The sequence below is a fragment of the Cuculus canorus genome, chromosome 1 (assembly GCF_017976375.1).
Source record: "Cuculus canorus isolate bCucCan1 chromosome 1, bCucCan1.pri, whole genome shotgun sequence".
NCBI lineage: Eukaryota > Metazoa > Chordata > Aves > Cuculiformes > Cuculidae > Cuculus > Cuculus canorus.
In genome coordinates, this window is record NC_071401.1 from 25,766,388 (window position 1) to 25,786,306 (window position 19,919).

Consider the following 19,919-nt stretch of genomic DNA (forward strand, 5'->3'; position numbering starts at 1 on the left):
AATAAGTGCTCTTTAAATGCCCAGATCCTGCACTCAGAGAACTTGTCTGTTATTTGTGACCCAAGAAGCAGAGCCCAGAGTCAGCTCCCATAAGATCATCAAATCAAAACAAGAATTTCTTTTGCAACTTTTCAGCTGTCCGCTTCTGAGTAGAAATGAACAGCAGCTGTCAAAAGAAGCTGAATTAGGGCCCTGATTGAGAAAAGATCTACTATACAACAAGGGCATTTTAGCATGGCTTTCAGCAATATCTGGCAGAAGAGCCTAGCACCTTGAGCTAGACAGGTATTAAAGACAGTGATTTGAAAAAAACAGAAATGTCTGTTTCTGAATTATGCAAAACCAATTCAAGGTTCTATCAAAGTTATGGGTCTTTTCCTGTGTGTTCTGAAATGAAAGGCAAGGTTGAGATATTAATGTTCTGTGAAGGACATTCATTTAAAACATGCACAGTGCTAAAGTGTGCTATCAGCTGCTTTATAATACAGAAAAGCTTTTAAGGGAATAAAATAAGGAGAGCAGAAATGTTTGCTTTTAAGCTTGATATTTTCCCTTCACATGCAGCGCTAAAGGGTATACTTTATATTCTATTATTGGTTTGATACTGAAAACCCCAATTTTCTTGTTCTTCTGGGTGAAATAGGAGTGACTACAGTGGTGCTGGGCAACCCACATAGTTGCAAAGCTAGCAGGAGCAGCCCTAGTCTGCTGTGGTGAAGCAACCCCAAAGCTGAAAATGTTTGAAGCCATATTTGTCACCTGCCACACCACTTGATTCAGGAACATCTTTGGGGTCAGCTTCAGGCTACTCTGCTAATACTCTGTAGTGCAAGGCACTGGGGTTAGTGTGCCTAATGATCCCAGTAAGAAAGCCACTCAGACTACGTAAGCTGTTGCTAAAATACCACTTTCTGGAGCTGATACAAGGAAGAGAAAGAATACAGATAATCTTTTGTCCCTTCAGATGCTGGGAATCCTGAGCTGTGCAGCATCAGGCAGACCTGCCCTCAGGCCATATGGAACATATCCCACTCATAGAAAGGTTCACTGACATTTTGGTTTTGAGACCTCTTACAGAGTTTTCTTAGACAAAAAAAAAAAATATTTGTCATTTCTAGTGTCAAATGAACATATGTTCACATGAGAACTTGCTGCTCCACTTTAAGATAAAGACAAGGCCATGCAGCTGGTGTAATCAGCAATACCAAGTGGGAGCTGCCTGCAGGCTCCTCTGCTACCATCAGCCAGCTGAGTTTATGCTGCAGTCAAGAGACCTGTTCAGCCCAGCACAAGCCTGAAGAACAAGTTGTGTGTGCAGTGTCCCTACTCAGGTTCACTGTTACATGGATCACTATGTCTTTGGTGCACAACAGTCTTCTGGTTAGGATCGTTCCAACTCAGAAGGGGCAAATCTTGCATCTGCTCAAGGCTTTACATTTTGCTTCCCTGCTGTGGGCACCAGCTGGTGCTCTAAGCCAGCTTAGTAGCTTCTAATGATCCTTGTGGTGAGTTCTGCCTACTATCAGACACGAGACACAGTTGCTGGAAGCTCCGTTTATTATCTAGCATGAGCATGACGGGATCTGCAGGCAGGCTGGGCTCCAAGTTCTGGGAGGGTAATAAAGATGTAGAGTGCATCAAGCTGCTCCCAGCATCAACCATGCCATGAACAATGCAGCTGCAAGCACAGAAGTGAGCATTAACCTCCTGTAGAGGGAACAAGATGCTCATCCCCCTGTCTGAGACATAAGATATATTCCTGCTTCCCTCCCTTCTTTACATAGACACCTTGGGACTTTCACAAATTATTTATTTCTGTTTTCTATAAGCAAGTGGAGGATATGTACACAACACAATTAAATCTCACAGTCTTACATTGCACAGCATTTGCCATGAATATAGATTGTGTACTGTAACTCAGAAGACATTCAGCATCTGGAGAACAGGAATCTGCTTTTGACAGCTGCTCTGGGATCATCACAGCTTTTCTTACACCAATCTCACATGGTTGTCTCCAGGCTGTTCTGCAGAACAGATTTTCAAGAACACTGTTGTTACTAAGGACCTACATTTATTGTCTTCCCTCCTTTTCCTGGCTCCATATTTCTGTGTAAGAATTACTCCACATACATTTTACATTTAAAATGTGTGCTAGAGTGGCATGCAATATAGTAAAAATGAGAAATTATAGTAACAAAAATTGTCCCATGTAATAAGAATGGCTGCTTGATTCATCCTGCGAGCAATATGAACCTTTCACACCAATTGATGTTTTGGCTTGAGGAGAATTGCTCAGTCCACTTTCCAAATAAATTTCAGCTGTCAGATTTGATAATCTGCTATCATACACATAATGGTAAGAGTTATTAGTCTAGCCCTTAATTTAGGAAGACAGCTTTAAATCTAAGCCTTCATCTTATAAAGTCAGTATATTTAAAAATACACAAGAGTTTGTATTACAGTGAAACGCTAATACAAATAGGAAAAAAGTAATTTGCACCATGTAAAATTGTATGTGTAACCATTTGATTGTTTTCTTTTTAATAACTGAAAGCTTTAGCACACAAACCTGGTGGGATGTGTTTAACAAAGAACACTGGCAATGTTAAGTTTTAATCATTAAATGATTCTGAAAGGCAAATATCAAGTATTTTCTAGAGCCTAAGGAATACTGACGCATTACAAATCAAAGCCATGTAGACATCATCCCCAGAAGCATCATAGAGGGGAATCATATATTTTAATGTACATCAGGAGTGCATAAGCAAGAGTTGAAAGAAATATATCCATTGGAAGAAGATACTTTAATTTACATCTTGTCAATTACAAGTGAATATTACACACAGTCACAGCTGATAAATATATATGTAGGCCTATTTAAAATGTACCAATTAACACTGGATAATCAGTACAACCTGCACCATTAAGTTTAGATTAAGTGTTAGTTTAAAAAAAAAAAAAAAGAAAAATAAATAGGCAATAAATGTTCCAATATGGTATGGTTTCTATCTTCTGGGACTCAGAACATAGTTATTTTTCTAAATAACTGAAATATTTTAGAAAAGCAACTTAGTGTTTTTGTTTTGAAACTCTGATTTAAACACAGTATTTCTTCCTTTTTATCTCTACCTTCTTTTTGTCTGTGAAGGCAACAGAACAGATTATAGCTCTGTTTTTTTCTTCTACTTTTTCTTTTGGACAAGTGTAATTTTCTGAAAGCTAAGGGCATTTGGAAAAGTTACAGGATGGCAAAAGAAGAAACACAAGATGAAAGGAAACAAGATAGCAGATATTACTAATCTAATTGCATCCTGACAACCTCTTTCAATTATTGGCTCTTTTTTAGTTTCTGGAAGATACTGAACAAGCACAATTCTTACTCTCAGACCAGTTCTTCTATGCTTAGGAATCTAGGCTTAGAAAAACTTTCTAAGTATTATTTTATTATTATATTATAATAATATATCAGTATTATTATTCTGAGTATTATTTTCTCTTATCTGTCAAAAAATGGAGCCCACGTGTCTACTGCCAAGGAGAACTGGTCCCTGGTCATGCTAACCTTTGTATTATCCTCATAAACCACTGAAAAGCACAATCTGCCATGAGCCTGAACTCAGGTCCCTGCAGGGACCATGTCAGAGCTGTACCAACAACTGCATGGTATAGATGACTGAACTGCATGGTAGTGTGCATCTTCTGGAACTTTTTCATGCACTACCACAAGCCAAGCAATACAGACTGTGTCTGTGACTGCCCACACTCTTAGCAGTACATGATCCTACATGATCCTATGGTTTAGGTTGTTGGGTGTACAGAGCTTTATCTCATTGGGCTATAGAGTTGTCCAAACTCACTGCTCACTGTGGACTTTCCTGCAGAGAATACTAGGTGAACTTGGACTTGAGTGCTGGTTTGAGCTTCTGCTAATCATCCAGTACAGGTAGAGAAAGCCAAACTGGTCTATCTAATATATGCAGAGAGTTGGTGGCTCAGCGAAGGCTATGCCTTCCTCTTGTTTGCATGCTTTAGTCAACAACTGTGTCCTAGTCTCGTGTCTTAACTATTGGCCATTTTTCTGATTTTGATAGTTCAGAAGAACACTGAAACTCAAGATAAAATCTATGTGTCCTCAAAAAGTGTGAAATCAATTTACTGGTATGGTAATCGAAGCAGACTGCAGCCAGGAGACTATTCACAATCTTAAGAATCATAGCCATATGAAAGAAGAGAGCTCATGTTCTTCACTTCTGTGCTACTGTAAGACCATACAACAAGGTCCTGATGGGACCTAAAAGGTCACTGAGTCCACACACCACTCTCACTGTCAGAGAGATTTCATAATCCTTTTTATAAACTTTCTGAACTCATAGACTGCTTCCACAGCACATTTTCCAGGGTATTATGCAGCTGTGCATTAAATGTGCTATGCAGTTGAACTTCCAGAGTTGCTCTGCAATAAGCTGACCTCAAAAGAGCCTGTGGCACACATGGACCTGCTATGTAATTGCTCGGTACATTGGTTAGAGAAGACTTGCTGAACATTGAATGTGACCTAGCCAAGGTCATAACAACTCTGTGTCTAACCTGCCCGAATGGATCTTCTTATATGAATATTGTGTTGTAATTCAACATGAGACTTAGAGGAATAAGGCTGGTAATTTACAATAATCTTAAATTAACTGCATCCCATCTTACACTGACATGTATTTGTAAGACAATGGGTATTTTATTACCAGTGAAGATGTTACTTCCAGGCTACAGGCCAAATAACTACTTAAGTCCAAGTCAAAAACCAAGATCAAAACAAAACTGGGGACCAAAACCATTTCAAAGGGTGAAGAGAGAACAGGAGAGCTGACAGTGATCTGATTTGTGGACTGATGGAGCTGCTGTGAGCTTCTGAAGCAGCTATGTCCTTCTCAAGCTCAAGAGGGGAAGAAATATGCAGAAAAATCTTTTGGGTCAAAACATGCTATAATTTCCTCTCAAAATGCGGTCTTGTCCCTGTATGCTTATAATCAGGTCATGAATGAATCTTGTGGTTTCAAACGATAGAGATAATGGGTTCTCCCTATAAAGGGCAATCTGACCAAGATCCTCGGAAGAGTGTGTGGTGGTGGTGGTAGGTCAAAAACTCTGAATTGAATGATGAAGGTAAAAACAGCATGCTGCCTCTCTCCTCCTGCTGCCAAGCACATTACAAAGCACCTGCATTTGTACAGACAACATTTCTCTCTCCTGTAAATAATTTTTCACAAAAAGGTGATATAGTAAAATATAATCTTCAAATACTTGTATTGGGAAATTTAAAACATAAAATCCAGCTGTTCAGTCTCTAAAGAAACCCTCTGTGGCAGTTCTGGGAGGTCTGACACACTGTGCAGGCCAGGCACGTTCATTCACCGTGCTCCAGATTGTGAAATGAAGCCTGTGTAGAGCTTGCTGTGTAAAAGATAGGACTTAACAGTGGTCCTCAAAAAGGAAAGCAAGAAGCCCATGCCTGTTCCCAAGGCACGGAAGAAGGGAAGTTCTTTTAATTGAAAAAGGCACTAGATCTGGAAATGTCAACCTTCAAAGCATAAAATGCAAAACTGAGCAAGAACTAGGAAAGATTCATGAGACAGAGATGAGTACTAACCAGCCCTCTGATACTATCTTCTCCAGAACTACAGAGGACCAAGTCAGGAATTGCTCTGACTTCTTTTGTCTTCCTGGAAATCATAAGTGAGACAATAATTACTGCAAGAAGCCCTAAGGAGTCCACTCCGGAAGGCTTCGGTTTCCTCTCAAGCACACACAGGGAAGCTCAGAAGTAAATGATTAATGTCTGAAAGCTCCATTTGATCTGTTGTTACCATTAACTAGTGGCTGGCAAAGCTCACCAGCCTCCCTCAGGTACTAATCCATATTGGGCTGTTTCAAAGGGTTCCTGAGAAACTGAAGCTTAGATAACCTCATTATAAGCTGTTACAGCTTCCATTCATGTATTTGGCTAGGAGTGATATGATCTTTGTATGAATGTGAGATACACGTTAGACCTGTAGTTAACAAGTTCTGGCATTCCTCGTGACAAACAATATGTGGAGAGACTGAGCAGTTAGAAAAATAGTTTTGGACAGAGGTAAGATTATTTTTATAAGCTACTGGCAGTTTTCACAAACAGCATTTACCTGTTTGAAAACAGGTACTTGTACAATGTTTCATCTATCTCAGTATCATACCTAGATTTTTTTACTGTAAATAAAAAACAGCTCAAGCAAAGGAAGATCCCTTGAAAGAACAGCTGATATTTTCAATGCTGACAAAGAACAGGTTAACATTTTAATAATTATAAAAATTAGACAGCACTTAAAATTATTGAGGCACAGAGTGCTAGGTCTGTTAAGACAAGGGATGGCAACTTTTGTGCTGGACCTACAGTTCACGGACTTGTCTAGAAACCCACCTCAGAGAACTGCCCCTACTGGTAATAATGCTGTGTGGTTGTGGTAATGTGGTTATGTGGTTGTGGATGATTTCAGCCACTCCTCATAGGACTTCCCCTCTAGACCCCCCACCAACTTTGTGGCCTGGACACTCTCCAGTAGCTTGAGATTAGACTTTTACTGTGACACCTAAAATTGCACAAAAATATCGAGGTGGGGCCACTGACATTGATGCACCCCAGGACATTGTTGGCCTTCTTGGCTGCCAAGGCACACTGTTGGCTCATGTTCAACTTGCCATTGACCAAAACCCCCAGATCCCTTTCTGCAGAGCTACTCTCCAGCCTCTTGCTCCCTAGTCTGCATGTAAATCCAGGGTTGCCATATCCCAGGTGCAAAACCCGACACTTGCCCTTGTTAAAATTCATGTGGGTGACAATTGCCCAGGTTTCCAATTTTTCTGCAGGGCCTCTTTGCCTCAAGAATGTCAGCAGCTCCCCCAAGTCTCTTGTCATCAGCAAACTTGGATAGTAAACCTTCGTGTCCTGAATCCAGGTCATTTATGAAGACATTAAAGAGTACTGGTCCTAAGTTGGAACCCTGCAAGTGACTGGTCATCAACCTGATGTAACCCCATTCACCCTTTGAGCCTGACCCAACAGCCGCTTGTTCACCCACTGCATGATGTGTTTATCTAGCTGTATGCTGGACATTTTGTTTAGAAGGATACTGTGAGAGACAGTATCAAAGGCCTTGCCGAAATCCAGAAAGATTATGTCAACTGGTTTTCCTTGGTCAGCTAGGTGGGTAAACTTGTCATAGAAGGAAATTACGTTTGTCAGGCAGGACCTTCCCTTTATAGACCCATACTGGCTGGGACCAATGACTGTGTAGTCTTTCAGGTGTTTTTCAGTAGCTGCCAGAATAATCTCCTCCATAACCTCACCAGGCACTGAAGTGAGACTAACAGGCCTGTAGTCATTCCTGATGCCCTTCTTGAAGATTGGGACAACGTTTGCCAGCTTCCAGTCAATGGGTACCTCTCCAGGTTCCCAAGAGCACTGAAAAAAATCATTGACAGAGGTCTCACTATGACATCAGCCAGCTCTTTAAGTACCTTTGGATGAATCCCATCAGGCCCCATCGGCTTATAGGGATCCAGCTGGAGCAGCAAATCCCACACAAGTTCGAGGTTGATTGGGAGTTTATCATTTGCACAATCTTGGTCCTCTAGCCCAGGGTCTGGAGGGGCCCAAGCCCATCGTCAGTATTGAAGATAGAAGTGAAAAAAACATTGAATGTCTCACTTTGCCTGTATGCCTGTTCATGAGGTGTCATGCTCATCAAGTAATGGGCAAATGTAATTTCTGCCCTGCCGTTTGTTAATAACATATTTTAAAAAGCTCTTTTTATTATCCTTCACAGGGCTGGTCAGCTTCAACTCTAACTGAGCTTTGACCACATAAATTTCTGCTCTGCAGAGGCAAACAGCATCCCTGTAGACTTTCCATGTCATCTGCCCTTGTCTCCACTGGCCATACACCATCCTTTTTTGCCTCAGTTCGAGTAGAAGAGCCCTGCTCAGCCACATGTCATCAAAATCCATCAAAACAACAGGATAAGGACTATATAATGTTCTTAGATATCAGGATTGTGATACCCTATGCTGGTATATAATCCATATTATGCTGGTATATAATACCAAAGGCTGGCATGTAGAGTGACTTTTTTCCAGAAATTAAAACTTTGCATGAAAATGCTTGAAGTGGCCTCAACTGTAAACTTAGGGTTTAGCGATTACATGAAAAGAAAGAGAAGAACACAATAAGTGCAGTGTAACCTTCTGTCCCCCTAACCTGCATTTCTCCATGCCTGCAGGTGTGACCACTCCACTATGATAACTACCTGCTTACATCCTTGCTGCTGCAAAGACATGGAGGTTCTCCTGTTGAAAGGAAAAGCAGTGTTAAATGCCCAGCGGATCAAACACAAGTAACATTTTTCACCTTGAGATACACCAATTTCCTCCTACAGTAAGTTCATTGTGTGTGTAGGAGAGGAGTCAGTTGAAAAATAAATGTAAGAAAAGCTACAGACCTAGATACAGCCTGGATGACAAGAACTGCAAAACTGTCTGGCATAAGCCCCTGCTTGAAGTATTCAAATTTTGTATAGTAGTTCCTACATTTTTATCATACTGGCAAACATCTCAAGAATTACTATAACATTACCCAGAGCAGAGCTATTTTTGACAGCAGTTTCTGTAATTTGCACTTACAGATCTGCAAAAAGGGAAATCCCCAAATTACCTATACTTTCTCTTCTAGGGTATCACAATCCTGATATCTAAGCTAAATCTCATGCTGAGGTTGAAGCTCTTATACTGCTTTCTCTTTTGTCTTTACACTATGGACTGTCAGAGGGTTCATGTGCCACGCAGTCCTGTTCATTCATGCTAGTACAGCTGTGAGCATGATGACATGGTGAGCATGGTCTGAGGTTCTCTATAACCTCCTTATTCTTCTTTACAGAGCTGCTACCTACTTGGCTGTTCCCCATCCTGCATTTCTTCAGCCCATAGCTCTGCCTGACCTTGCACTTGATCTTCAGGAGCACTTGATCTTCTGCTTTTCCAGAACATTTTCTCAGTTTGTCAAGATCATTTCTGAAATTTAATCTTGTTTCTCAGCATAGCCACAATCCTTCCCAGCAGCTTTGGTGGTCTTATCCACAAATTTAGTAGGCATACTCTCTGTACCATTACCCACTTCAGTGGTGAAAATTTTTGATGGCACTGGATTAACAGCTGTTTAATTCCTCTTATAAAACTGTATTCCCTTTGCGCTCCCACAGATGAGAACTGCTCTTGTGTACAGATGTGCAATCTGTTCTGAGGCTGTCCCTTGGCTTAGACTATCAAGTGTCAACATAGAATGATAGGATCATGGAATGGTTTGGATTGGAAAGGTTCTAATCCCCCTGCCATAGGCAGGGACACCTTCCACTAGATCAGGTTGCTCATAGTCTCATCCAGCCTGTCCTCAAACACCTCCAGAGATGGGGCTTCCATGACTTCTCTCAGCCACCTGTTCCAGTGCCACACCATCCTTATTGTGAAGAATTTCTTCCTAATGTCTGATCTAAATCTCCCTCCTTTCAGCTTGAAACCATTACCCCTCATCCTGTCCCTGCAATCCCTGACAAAGACCCCCTCCCCAGCTTCCCTGTAGCCCTCCTTTTAGTATCAGAAGGCTACTATAAAGTCTCCCTGGAGCCTTCTCTTCTCTGGGCTGAACAACCCCAGCTCCCTCATCCTGCCTTCACAAGGGAGCTCACAGGAGTCGGATATACCCACTTACAGGATGGAGGATGTGATTGAGAGCAGCCCTGCCGAGAAGGGCTTGGGGTGCTGGTGGATGAGAAGCTCGACATGAGCCAGCAATGTGCACTCGCAGCCCAGAAGGCCAACCATATGCTGGGCTGCATCAAAAGAAGTGTGGCCAGCAGGGTGAGGGAGGTGATTCTGCCCCTCTGTTCCTCTCTTGTGAGACCTCATCTGGAGTATTGTGTCCAATTCTGGAATCCTCAATGTAAGGATATGGAACTGTTGGAATGGGTCCAGAGGAGGGCTACAAAAATGATTGGAAGGCTGGAACACCTCCCATACGAGGACAGGCTGAGAGATTTGGGCTTGTTCAGCCTGGAGAAGAGGAGGCTCAGAGGAGATCTTACAGCAGTTTTCTAGTACCTGAAGGGGCTACAGGAAAGCTGGGGAGGGACTTTTTACAAATGCTTGTAGTGATAGGCCGAGGGGCAATGGGTATAAACTGGAGAGGGGCAGATTTAGACTAGACATAAGGAAGAACTTCTTCACGATGTGAGTGGTGAGGCACTGGCACAGGCTGCCCAGGGAAGCTGTGGCTGCCCCATTCCTGGAGGTATTCGAGGCCAGGTTGGATGGGGCCTCGGGCAGCCTGATCTAGTGGGAGGTGTCCCTGCCCATGGCAGGGGGGTTGGAGCTGGATGATCATTAAGGTCTCTTCCAACTCGAACTATTTTATGATTCCATGATTCTATGATTCTACGATTCTATGATACTCCTAAATCAACTAAAATCTCCTTTCCCGTGATTTTTCCGTTAGCAAAGAGGTAATCCCAATTCTCCTGTCCGCAGCTGCTCCCCCAGCGCCGCCGCTGCCTCTCCCCAATCCCCCGGGCGGTGGAGGGCACCGATAATGGCTGGGGGGGGGGCGCTGGCCCCGCGGTCGCTGCGCGGGGCGGCACCCGCCGGGGTCTCCATAACGACCCGCTGCTGGGGTTGCCGGGGCGGTGCCGCCGCGCTCCCAACTGGCCGTCGCCAACAGCCGCCGCCGCCTATATAAGGGCAGCGGGCGCGCACCCTCTCGGTCACCTGCGCGGAGCGGGGCAGCGCGGAGCCTTTCCCGTCTTTATTCGGTTGTTTTTTTCTCCGAAGGTCCGTGCGCGGGGCCGATGCGGCGGAGAGGGGAGCCGTGCCCCGCTGCCCCCCGCAGCCGCGGGCGGACTGTGCTGGGGGTGCTGGCGGAGAACGGGCAGCAGCGCCCCGGCAGCCAGGTGAGCCCTGCCCGGGCCCGGGGGACAGCCCTGGGGTGGCGGGGGGAGCGCTTCCATCGGGCTCTGGGGAATGGGCGCAGGTTTCCTGAGAAACACTGTTGGCAGCTGCTCGGTCCTAACCTACGGACGCTTCCCCGTGGAGATGCTTTGAATAAATAAGACTTCCTGGAAGGTTTCCTAATATCTAATCTAAATCTGTCTCCTTTCAGCTTGAAACCATTACCCCTCATCCCTGCAATCCCTGATGAAGGCCCCCTCCCCAGCATCCCTGTAGCCCTCTTTTTAGTATCAGAAGGCTACTATAAAGTCTCCCTGGAGCCTTCTCTTCTCCAGGCTGAAGAACCCCAACTGTCTCAGCGTATCTTCACAAGGGAGCTCACAGGAGTTGGATATACTGACTCACAGGATGGGGGATGTGATTGAGAGCAGCCCTGCAGAGAAGGGCTTGGAGTGCTGGTGGATGAGAGGCTCGACATGAGCGAGCAAGGTGCGCTCGCAGCCCAGAAGGCCACCTGTGTCCTGGGCCACATCAAAAGAAGTGTGGCCAGCAAGTCGAGGGAGGCGATTCTGCCCCTCTATTCCTCTCTTGTGAGACCTCATCTGGAGTATTGTGTCCAATTCTGGAATCCTTACCATAAGAAGGATATCGAGCTGTCGGAATGGGTCCTTTACTGTGAAGTCTCCCTGGAGTCTTCTCCAGGCTTATTTGAGACTTCTTTGGTGAGACTTTACTTGGGGACTTACCCTCTAAACTGCAAGGAGTGGTTTAAGAAAAACGTTCATTGATGCTTATGCAAAGGTCCCATTGCCATGTGACTGGCTGTGCTCCCTTCAAGGTGACAGAGCCTTCAAGAAGCAGCATTTCTGTTTCTTGGCATCTCCTGTAATCTGCTAAGGCAGGAAAGCTACTGTGCTGACTTGCAGGACCCAAAACAGTAGCTGTTAAGTGTATGCAAACTCACACGTTTTAGTCCTAGGTGTTTTCATGCCTGAACTCAAGTTCAGATTTTGGGTTGTAGCTCAACATAGAACACCTTCACTCAGGTGAAGTCCTTTGTAAGTCTGTGACAGTACTTGAGAACTTCCTTTTGTTACTTTAACTTGCTGCACTTGAAAGCAGCTGCTTCTTGCGAGAAATGAATGTGGAGCAGACCCTGCACTTGCCAGCCCCATCAGAACCAAGCAGCATCCTCACCTTGATCCCCTTGGCTGTGGGCGCTGGAGATAAGACTGCTCCCTTGGTTTCTGACTTTCACTATAACTTCACTCTTTCTGAGGAGTCTGTCGCAGCAAGACAGCAACAAGTGGTACTTCTGAGCTACCAGCTGTAGCTGGTGTTATTTTCCAGTGAACTTGTTATCGATGTCTGCTAGGCAGGGAAAGTGATTTCCTTTTCTAAAACAAATGATACTCACTGTTGTTTTCTTCCCGAGTTGCTCTCCCACAGCATTACTGTGTGCTCTGTTTCAGGGTGCTAATGTTGTCAGGCGCTTCTCTGGCTCGGAAAACACCTTCCCTGCAACTAGGAAAGATGAATTACCCAACTGCATGGTCAATGCTACATCAAAGCAAGCATTTGCTATCTACGTAGATGAACCAGAACAGAAAGAAAACTACAACTACCAAGTGATTGAAGAGCTGGAACCGAGCTTGTGTGAACTGGATACTAGTGAAATGACATCCAGTATTCACTTGCTGCTGAATCTGAGTACAGGTAACTCCTGTTACTACTCAGATGATATCTATAGCACAAATAACGTGGTTATGACTTGTGATGCTGGTAAGCTAGTGAGTAGCTTATGTTAAAATAAATAACACTTCAAGGTAACTTGGATTGTGCCTACATGAGGCACAATGCTTCCATGCTAGAAATAGCAGGAGAAGGTGAAGAGGCTTAATTAAGCAAATGTCTTGCTGCTTCCTCTTACCTGTTAGGGTCTCCTATGATAGTGGACACATCCTTCCAGTCCCATCCCAAGGATCGCATGCAAGATGCTGTAACTCTGACTGTGGAAGAGTATGCTGAAGACATTCATCAGTACCTCCGAGAGGCTGAAGTGAGTGGCTTGTAACAAGCTTGTGGATATTTGTGATCTCTGATGGGCTGCAATACAGCAAAGGTGTATGGCTGCCCCAAGGTAACCCAAGGCTGCCACTGAACTGTAAAAGAGAGAAAGCATGCAGTAAAAGCCATCTCTGAAGGAATCATCTAGACAAATGTGGAATCTCATGAATACTGTCTCTGAAATTCCCTACTATTGGAGAATCTCTTGACCCTTTGGGATGAGGAATTCTTGCAGATGGGAGTTGAATGCTGCAAAAATACTGCAGTAGTTGGATGTGATCTCACTGACAGCTCTCTTGCTATAGTAGTAATTTTTCCTACCTTTCTGTAGCAGGGCACTAAAATGCAGTCTCCAAGTAGGAAGAAAGGGTAAAAAAAGTGACTTGTTCACTTTCAAGACCTTCTGAAAGGCTCATGTGCTTGATGGCAAAGGCTGTCTGTAATCCAAGAGATTCTTTACTATTGTGCTTCACAGTAGCTCCTGTCACTTCAATGTAGACATACTACTTCCTAGAGATGCTACTAGCTGCTTATTAATACTACTAGCAATATAACTGTAGTTAGTACTAATGAGTTATTAATAGTGGAACTACTCATGCTTCCTTTTGTTTAAGCATGGGGAGTGTTAATCAGCTCAGCCATCAATGGCTTTCTTCAGGGTGAGCATCCTGACTTTTCAACTCTCTTTAAACAGGTAAGATTCAAGCCCAAGCCCTACTACATGAGGAAGCAACCAGATATCACCACAGGAATGCGTGCCATTTTGGTAGACTGGCTGGTGGAAGTAGGGGAAGAGTATAAGCTTCAGGCGGAGACTTTGTACTTGGCAGTGAACTTCCTGGACAGATTTCTTTCCTGCATGTCTGTTCTCAGAGGGAAACTGCAGCTTGTAGGAACAGCAGCACTTCTTCTGGCTTCGTAAGTGTTTCATCTACTGAGTTATCAGTGAGCTAAAAATTGTTTTTAGACTGAGTCTTTTAGCTTAATTTGAACGACTGAAGCCTGTGATAGTAGGTAGCTTTTCATGGTGTCTCAAGATCAGCAGCTTCACCTACTTTGGCATTAGCAAAAATTAAACATTGAATGTTTGTGATGTAAGAAACTGTAGTGGAGGAACCTCATAACCGTAACAGCAGGAGTGAAAATGCTACTGTGTTAGGCTGCTAGCCTATATGGATGTAGTAGATTCACAATTGCAGTCTGCAATTAGCCTTGAACTCCTTTAAGTAGACAAGGGTACCCAACCTAGCCTAGGAGTGTTTGGGTTTTTGTCTGGAGTGTGTTGTGTTAGTGAGACTTTCTGAGAGTTTAACACTTGACTGGTAGCAATGAGTGTTTCTATCTAGACTGATGACTTTAAGTTCCTCGTAACATCTTTGAACAAATTTGAAAGTAAATTGTTACCTAGCCTGAAGGAAAGACTAAAATAAGAGCTCTACACAAATCTTTCTTTTCACAAAGCTCTCTTTTTACCGTGACTTTCAAGCTGACAAATGTGGCTTTTCTATTTTTTTTTCAGGAAATATGAAGAGATTTACCCACCAGAAGTGGATGAATTTGTGTATATAACAGATGATACCTACACAAAGAGGCAGCTGCTGAGAATGGAACACCTGTTTCTCAAAGTGTTGGCTTTTGACCTAACAGCCCCAACCATCAACCAGTTCCTCCTTCAGTATATTCAGAGGCAAGGTGTCTGTATGAGGACAGAGAACTTTGCAAGGGTATGAATTATCCTCATTTTAGCACTGAGGTGGGAGAAGTGATCCTAAAAGCAAAGCCACTTTTATTTCAACCAAGTTATCTGAGCAGACAGGTTCTGCTACTATACTATGCTCTATCATAAGATACTCTTTCTTATGCTGAGTCTTATCTGGGACTGTAACAGGCCTAAAACTGGATGTTTTGTGGCCTACCACCTTCAGTAGGTAGCTGATGTGCTGACACTTCCAAATAAATGTATAGTGGAAGTCCTGAGCTTGGTCTATCCACCTGGTCAGGGATAATGCACTGACTAGGCAGCTAAGTAGTAGAATCTGGTGTTTTTTTCATGAGTGCATAGGAAGTCTGTCCTAGGTATGATAGTATTTACATATTGCTACAGGATGGCACAGTATACGCCTGCATAGCTGTGTGGCCAACCCTGCCTGGAAACAAGTTAACTCAAACTTATAGCAAAATGTCTGATCTTCTACTGACCTGCAGAAGTTATAGCATTGTACAGTGATTATACTCCAACAGAGCCCAAATTCTATTTCTTAGAGCTGCCCATTTATCCCTGACTGCCAAGTGAGGTCAACCTATGTGAACAGGAGCCTCAGAGGATGGGGTGAATGTCTCTGTTAATTTTAGAATGTGAATTATCTAAGTTGCTATCCGTAAAATTACACCACAGCAGATGATGGAAACAGAACTTCAGATTATAGTGTGGATTGTTTAGGCTTTCAAGTGTGGTCTTTCTGTCCCTGCTGAAATTTGCTAAGTGTTCTCAAAGATAAACAGGACTAGAATGCTATTTCTACCCACCAGACATGTAACTTGTGTTTTTACATGAAACTGAGACTACTGACAGTTTTCAGTGCTTACTGTATTGGACTGGCACTAGCTAAGCTCATTATCATAGAATCATAGAATGGTTTGGGTTGGAAGGGACCCTGAAGATCAACTAGATCCAATCCCCCATGTCATGGACAGGGACACCTTCCAATAAGTTGCTCAAAGCCTCTTCCAGACTGGCCTTGAACACCTCTGGGGATTCTGTTTGAGAAACTTGTGGGTTTTTTGTTCAGTATCTTGCAGAGCTGAGTCTCCTAGAAGCTGATCCTTTTCTGAAGTACCTTCCTTCTCAAACTGCTGCAGCAGCCTACTGTCTAGCAAACTATACGGTGAACAGGTCTTTCTGGGTAAGAACAACCACATGTTAAAAGTACCTCAAGCATTTTATGTTATCATTAGAACTAGGCTAAGAAACCAAAATAGTAGCTTCAAAGTATGTTATAAAGGCTGAAATAGGACTACCTGATAAATCAATGTTAAATCAACCTGAAGTATCCTGCCTCTTCTCTGAAATGTGAGGCACCTTGATGTCTTGCTCACTTGTATCAAGTCTGTACTAACAAAGGCCTTGTTAGTCTTTAATCTCCAAACCTCCTCCCCCAAATGCAGTTTTGGGGCTTTTTGGGAGGCAGGGGAGAGGTGAATGTGTCAGAGTGGAGTGATCACAGTCAGTGGCTGCTTTAATGCAAGCCTTGATAGGCCTGTCAGCTGTGTGTTGGGAGAAATGGCTTTAGCAGAGAGTGGTATCCAGAGGAGATGTAACAGATACCACATCCTTGGAGCAGAAGGAGCTTCTTGTCAGATCTGTTACCAAGGAAGACCTGACTGAAACTGGTGGCAGAATATACTTGAATCCTTTTCAAGCCTACAGAATCTACAGTGAGCACTGGGATAGTGAAAGTGGTTTCTGCTTCTGTGGAAGAAAATATATCTTCTAGATGAATGTTGCCTATAATAGAATAACACTTTTTCTTCTCCTCTCCCCAGCCAGAAACACTTGCCGCATTCACTGGGTATTCATTAAGTGAGATAGTGCCTTGCCTGACTGATCTACATAAAGCATGCCTTGATGCTCCTCATTGCCACCTTCAAGCAATTAAGGAGAAGTATAAGTGCTCAAAGTAAGTAACCAGGAAGACAGTATTCTGTAACTTGAAGCACAGGATAGATAGTTTGGCAGCTTGGGCTACAGTTGCTGTAGCTGACAAACTTCTCATAATGGTCAGCTTCTATTGATGACACAGAAGCCTCTATCAGCCTCTCGAGGGGAAAACTTTGCTGACAGGAGACTAGTTCATCCATAGGTATACAGCTGTACTGGATAAGAATTCTGCATCGTTGCAGGATGATTCTTTTCTTCTGCAGCGTATTGCACAAGAAGATAGCATCTTTAATAAAATCCATCAGCTCAACTGATATCTTTAGTGACTGCATTTCTATTCCAGGTACATGCAGGTGTCTCTTCTGGAGCCCCCAGCAGTTCTTCCTCTACAATAGAAACACTGGATACTGGACTCAAAGAGTACTTCATCCCAATCAGCAAAGCTGGTCTAACACTTCACAGAGCACTGCAGGTTATGTGTCTGTAACCATAGTGATCAGAGTGGTTTTTAACTAGTATTTTTAACTAGATGCCTTTTTTTAAAAAAGGATATTAAACTATAGCTCTTAATATAACAGACAGCACTTCTAATAAACATCTTATTGCATCTAATAAACGTCTTATTCCTCTGTGAATCCGCTGACTCCAGTTAATATCTGCAGCAAAAGTGAGTGGAAAAGGTGGGTTTTTTACAAAATCATTGTGAGTGGGCTTTTAAGCTAGCTGGAGTGGATAAAGTGTAGCATGACTGAACACAACCCAGCACCTCCATAGGCACAGGTGATTGGCTTCAGTATCTTATTTGTTTTTTCCTCTTCTATGAGACAAGGTCAGGTGCCCTAGACAGAAGCTATTTTTCGCAACTTGTTTACTATATCGCAGCAAAACCTTACAGATGCAAGTGGTCTATGAACTCTGAACTTGTGTGTAGAAGACAATCAGTGTTGAGGTAAAAGTTGGGCTTCCCTTTTTTTTGGAGGCGAGTAAGGGAGATTCTTCTGCAGGGAGCTGGGGGAAAGGGAGATGGTGGCTGGTAGAGCCTTAGGAACACTTCTGACACTGGTGGGCAGACTGCAATAAAGAGCAATGCTGAAAGCTGCAGGCTACTGGCACAGTGAGGTAGAGCTAGATGGCTGCTGCGTCATACTTGTGGTATTGAGTAGTCTTAGGGCACAGCTGCCTGAGATGACCTCTTCTGCCATGAGAGCACTGCTGAACATTTGTGCTCTGCAGTCACTTCACTCTTAGCCTTGTCCCATCACACACACTTCCTGCCTTCTTCCTGCTACCTACTATCTAATCATGAGCTGCTACGCTTTTATGTGCCACCACCAGTTATTTTAGTAGTAGTTTAAAAAAAAAACCAACAAACCAAAAAGCCAAACAAAACTCTACCTTGAATACTCTTAAACACAACACCTGTCCAAAGTAGTGAAAAAAAACCTCACTTGGTTGTGTTGAACAATGTACAAAGAGTTAATCTAAACGGCAAGGCAAGTCTGAGGCATTCTGTTAGAGTTTGAAACCTTCAGTACTTACTGCTTCCTCAGAGTGATCTGTACAGGGCATTATGTGTTTTGGAGCAAGAATATGCTTAACACTGGACATTAACATGCAATTCAGCAGATGTACTAAGTACCTGCTAACAAGCCTCTTTAATTTTAAAACGCGTGTGTGTGTGTCAGTGTGTGAACTTCACTCATGCCCACAGCCAAGTCCTTTAAAGTAGGTGGCCCAGTACAAACGTTAGAGCTAATGGTGTCTAATTACAATAAAGACTAGTGGATTTCTTGGTTGCCTGTTTCACGAGGCTATGGTGAGTGTACTGAGAGTCTTGCTAAATCTACCAGACTTATGACTACCAGTTTGTTTATAGTGTTTCAGGTTGAATACAAGACGTCATGAAACCCCTTGTTAATAAGTCTTGCTCTGCTCAGTAGTAGTAGTGCTTGCTAAACTGCAATTACTGTAGTGTTGAATATTTTGGAAGCAGTAGTGAATGTTACAAGTGCAGAACTGTTTTCCTAGTGTTATAGCAATTGAAGGTATTAATTTGATCATGTCACAATACTAATGGCAAATAGATGTTTTGGTCTTATGGATGGTTTATGACCACAGTCATGGCTCATGTTTCTGGGTCAACAGATTGGGTGCTTCTAACACAGTAGGAGTTGTCCAGGTTTGAATTTACTAGATGTTTTACTAGAGGATAAAAGCCAAGTTTTCAGTGTTTTACTTTTTTAGAGTTCATTCAGCCGATTTACCCTCAGCTGAGACATATACAATAGTTGCATTTAACTTCCTTGAAGCTTTGAAGCTTTAATTCTCTGGTAGAGGAACTTGCCTGCTTTTTTTAACTTGTTTTTAACTATAATATTTGAGGAAGACTGCTTTGTCTGCTTTCTTGTTTGTTTTTTTTCATTATTTTGCAACTGAGCTATTGGCTTAAATATTTTTTTTAAATATTTTTTTTTAGTCCAAAGGCTAAAAAGTGAAAGTGAAAAAAGTAGTTAGGGTAAGGGTAAGTAGCTAGGGTAAAGAATTATGTAATCTGCAAGGTGAATGACTGTTAATAAGTTTGTGCAAGATTGATTCAACTTTAATTTGTGAGACAGAAGAAACTGATCTTGAAATGATTTCATCTGAGATCTGTCGGTAATAATGGCATTTTGAATGTTCCTTCTGTATTCTCACTTCTTTTTGTTGTATTTGTCTTACTCAGAAAAAGGAAAAGTCTTACTGCCCTCATATGAGTGAGTCTTGACTCTTTCAAGGTGAAAACTGGGTGCTATCACCTCTCTTATTTTGTGTGAGTCATCACACTTATATCTGACCTACCCCTTATGTGGGGTGTCATCTTGCAGCTGATACTTGAGATAAAAGTGTGAGGTGATTCAGTTTGGCATATTGTGGTAATGAAAGTGAAATAATGCTGTTTTAGTAAGATTAAGTGCTTAAATGCAGATGCAAAGCCACTTGATTTCTTAAAAGTGAAAAATAATAAAATATACAGGAATATGGATTTTTAAGGACGAGGATGAAAGCAGCCTAAAAGGAAGCTTTACGTTTTCATTGATGTAGTGCCTATGATATGCAGACAAACTAAGACCTGTAAGGTTTACAGCCTTGTGTGATGCTTGAAACAAAAAGAACCAGGCTTCTTGAAGACAGCCAT

The 19,919-nt window shown here is 42.7% G+C and overlaps 1 protein-coding gene across 1 annotated transcript; it reads left to right on the forward strand.

Annotated features, from left to right (window-relative positions):
* The first annotated feature begins 10,822 nt into the window (after positions 1 to 10,822).
* On the forward strand, positions 10,823 to 17,334 carry CCNA1 (cyclin A1). Its single transcript, XM_009568732.2, has 8 exons — positions 10,823 to 11,021; positions 12,492 to 12,735; positions 12,957 to 13,078; positions 13,781 to 14,004; positions 14,606 to 14,810; positions 15,876 to 15,989; positions 16,630 to 16,763; positions 17,088 to 17,334. The coding sequence occupies exons 1-8, from the start codon at positions 10,920 to 10,922 to the stop codon at positions 17,137 to 17,139; spliced, it is 1,197 nt and encodes a 398-aa protein (XP_009567027.2). The 5' UTR covers positions 10,823 to 10,919; the 3' UTR covers positions 17,140 to 17,334.
* Positions 17,335 to 19,919: the final 2,585 nt, after the last annotated feature.

Bases quoted from the DNA above. Each gene is read 5' to 3' on its own strand.
- CCNA1 (XM_009568732.2), top strand. From the start codon at position 10,920: ATGCGGCGGAGAGGGGAGCCGTGCCCCGCTGCCCCCCGCAGCCGCGGG. The intron at 11,022-12,491 runs GTGAGCCCTGCC...GCTCTGTTTCAG, and splicing joins AGCAGCGCCCCGGCAGCCAG to GGTGCTAATGTTGTCAGGCG. The intron at 12,736-12,956 runs GTAACTCCTGTT...CTTACCTGTTAG, and splicing joins GCTGCTGAATCTGAGTACAG to GGTCTCCTATGATAGTGGAC.